This window comes from Micropterus salmoides, unplaced genomic scaffold (assembly GCF_014851395.1).
Source record: "Micropterus salmoides isolate LMB-PRFRI ecotype aquatic unplaced genomic scaffold, ASM1485139v1 Ms_hic_scaffold_4, whole genome shotgun sequence".
NCBI classification, from domain to species: domain Eukaryota; kingdom Metazoa; phylum Chordata; class Actinopteri; order Centrarchiformes; family Centrarchidae; genus Micropterus; species Micropterus salmoides.
The window spans coordinates 9,461,554-9,465,358 of NW_024043372.1; the positions used below are offsets into that span (position 1 = coordinate 9,461,554).

The 3,805-nt window shown below is 34.9% G+C and overlaps 1 protein-coding gene across 1 annotated transcript; it reads left to right on the plus strand.

Annotated features, from left to right (window-relative positions):
• Nucleotides 1-13: 13 nt before the first annotated feature.
• On the plus strand, nucleotides 14-3,595 carry LOC119886645 (LIM and cysteine-rich domains protein 1-like; the record flags this gene model as incomplete). The annotated part of the gene is given in 2 exon segments (XM_038697524.1): nucleotides 14-232; nucleotides 729-3,595. Coding segments are annotated over 2 exon segments (330 nt in total), but the record flags the coding sequence as incomplete, so codon positions are not given.
• Nucleotides 3,596-3,805: the final 210 nt, after the last annotated feature.

A 3,805-nucleotide genomic window follows, 5' to 3' on the forward strand; every position in this document is an offset into this window, starting at 1 on the left:
CTCTGTCTTGTAGCGGTGTACTGGTTGTAAAGGGGAAGTTGCAAAGGATGTTCCAGCTGTTTATGCTGAACGTGCAGGCTACCATAGCGCCCTGTGGCATCCCACCTGTTTCGTATGCTCAGAGTGTGGCCAGGAATTGGTGGACCTTGTCTACTTCTGGTCCAATCAGAAGCTGCTCTGTGGAAGACACTACTGTCAGACGGTCTGGCCACGATGCTCAGGCTGTGATGAGGTGAGTCATAGTAGACTTTCTGCAGACATGATTAATATCACACAGAGGTAGTGATGTGTTTGCAGAGACATTGTTCCCCAGAGGATGAATCCTAATCACTTTAGTTTATGACTAAATACCTGTAAAACTAATGACAGTCCCATCAGCCTCAGCTGTATGTAGTGTTTACTGCTAATTAGCAAATATTAGCATGCAAACAAGCTAAACTAACATGGTGTACATGGTAACCATAATAGCTTCTAAACATCAACATGTTAACATTTAGCTCAAAGCTCCACTGTGCTTAAGTTCAGCCTCACAGCGTAGGTTTAGACTCTTAGTATAGAGTGAAAATAGGGTTTACATGCCATAATGCTAACCGACAGCGTACTGTATTATACCTGAGTCCTACAAATATTATCAGTTAAATGACTGTGAAGTGATTGTTTTTCACTGTTTATTTAATTATCTCTTCTCTTACCTCCTCTTTGCCCCACATCCTGTTCTGCTTCCTTAGTTGATCTTCTGCAAGTCTTTTCACAAGGCAAAAGATGGACGGACATGGCATCATCATCATTACTGTTGCTGGAAGTGCGGGCAAAACCTGGACACACCCTGTCAGCACTGAGACGCTCACACACAATATAGTATTCAACAAGGTATCTTGTTCAGTATTAAGAAGCTTTAGCACTGCTCGAAAACATGAATGACAAGGTGCTTAAGAGGCAGTGAAGCAATATTGAACAATAAATGTCAGACAAGACAAAAAAATATACAAAAGAAATCTAACATTGGCCGATAATTAGATAGTTTTATATGAAAGAAAACAAATAATTACCGGATAAATAACACAGATTAAGTAGAGCTTTAAGTGTTTAGTTGATATTTAGTATTCAAAAGACCTACAAAGAAATAAGTTCCAGCTGATATATTGATGTTTAAAATACTTAAGACATCTATCTGACACTGAAGCACTCAGAGACTTGTTCACTTAAGTCTACTGGTGTTTCAAGTACTTAAGGAAATATTTAGTTGATACAAATGTGTTTAAAATACTTAAAGATACATTTAGTTGATTTATTAGCACTTAGTCCTGACAGTGACTGGAGCCAGATGGTTCAGACACAAACAGCAACTTACAGCACGGGAGGACCGTACCTGACAGTTTAGGCAACAAATGAATAAATAAGACATATAAGTCATGTTAAAGGAGAAATAAATATATAAGTAAACATACATTTAAAAAAAATAATAAATGGACAAAGACACTGACAAATAAATGTGACAAAAACATTTCAACTCAAGTTCCACTTACTAGTTGGTCCAAGTGTTTTCAATCACATCACACAGTCCTTATCAGCAGAGGCAGTACACTCAGTCTCAGTTTTCCTGAGCACGGAGACAGATTTTCTTTCACTTTCTCCTCAGGATTTATTTTGTCCTGCACATCGTAACTAAGACTTTCTCTATTTTTGGGAAGTGCTGAGTCACTTAAATGTTCTCCTTATCATCAATTCTGTATAATGTATTTGGAGCTCTCTTCAATTTAAATTCTAATTTACATAACTTAACAACAGTCGGGATCATGGAATTAAATTGTAATTAAAAACCCAAAAGAGTCAAGAAAACTTGTTTTAATGTTTTAAAGTTGTGTTTCATACGGTCATAGTATAGAAAAAAAACTCTTTTATTACTCTTTAATTTTATTATTAGAACAAGTGAAATGATGTGCTAGTGTAGTGAATATGTCAACATATTTTTAGTACAAATCAACTTATCTTGGAAGACTTAGCTAAATATGTATGAAAATGAATTAATTCTATTAATTCTAACATGAGGTGTAAAATCTGTGCAGATATACTTGTTAACAAAACCTCAGAGAACTGGACAGATAGAAGGCTGGAAAAGGATAACTAATTAGTAATTAATAGGACTCTGCTGGATTGTTTTGTGTTTTCTCTACAGTAGATTTCAACTCCTTTCAACCCAGTTCAGTCAAACTGCATATGCATTTTGCATGTAACCTCTTTCATGAATATGGGTCTCTGCCGCTGTATGCTTTATGTTTGCTTTACGTTATATTAGTTTTGTATTTTGCTAACAATTAACAAACATGTGTCAACCAAAAGGAAAAGTTTTCTGGCTGCAAAGTTTTGCAATGTGCTAAAACCCCTAAAAATAAGTTAGCCAGAACAGAATAGAAACAGAAATAAAATCAGTCAGTAGGATCAAGTTACATTAAATCAGCTAATATTTGTTTTATCCTTCAGTTACTTTTTTAATTAATTGTTGTTACTGTAGCAAAATGCTTTTGTTTAGAAACCAGGATAATATTTGACGTGATTAGGCAAATATGTAGCATATAGACAACAATACTGTTGATACAAGTGTTATCTGTGATAGACAAAATGATACTGAAGAATATAGCAATATCAAATTGAATAGTGAAAGTAGTTTCTATCTTTGTGTATCTCCAGTATGTGTTTAGCCAGGAGCGTCTCTATGTTCCCAGTTCAATATCCTCCTAATATGACACATTAAGGAGATATTTGAAAGGGTGTTGTGTTTTTAGCAAAGGTTCAAGGTATGATTTCCTGGGTCAGTATGTTGAAATTACCCAACTACAGCTTACAGCCTATGTTAAACTCATTGAAACCTTTGACATAGCACCCTGTGAACGTAGGGAGGAGTCCATTTAGCCTTTAGCTTAGCACAAAAACTGGAAGTGAAGGGAAAATGTTAGGTTAGCCCACAGCTCTGTCAATACTGAAATAATACATGTTTGAAATGAACACAACAAGATGAGATATTAATCGTGATGATAAGATGAAGATTTCTAAAAGTCTGTGAATGAAGGATTTGTTATAATGTGCCAACGTTTTTTTTTTAAAGAGCACAAACTGGCAGTACGTCAGTATGAAAAACATGTTTTAAATTAAAAGGTTTGATGCTTTTCATCATTCACAATTCACAAAAAGGAATTCCCAGTTAAATACTATCTGTCAGTACACAGTAGTGACACTAAGTGAGTGAATGCACAGACGGTATTTAGTGCTTTGAAGTGCTTTTCTATTGCATTGTGGGATACATCCGACAACACTAATTACTGAATTACAGTGAAAAGTGAAGGCAGCCCAAGTTATATTTTACTGTTTAAATCAGCAGTGATGGTGTTTTTTTATATACATGAAAGGTTGTAACGTGGTGATTTAATCACCTGCAGGGTTTAATGATAATCCCACTCCAGGTTATGGTTGTTTGTCATGTTTTGGCATTTGTTTATGCATCAGTGCTTTCGTCAGAGAAAGTAAAGAGTAAAGAGATGTTTCTGCTGACTGGTTTTGACAGCTGATTGGTTGGAATAAAAGTTACTTCTGATTAGTCTTCCTGTTGTTTATTTTATTTACTTTTTGGAGAGAAATGTCTTTAAATATATCTTCAGTAATCATCACATCATTAACATTGTGTACTTCGACTTTACAGTGAGGGTGTTTTGCCGATATATCGAACAAAACAAACATAATCAGCAAAATTATTTTTATTTTCAACAGTTACAGTCTCGCAATTACTTTTGATTTTTTTTTAAAATATACT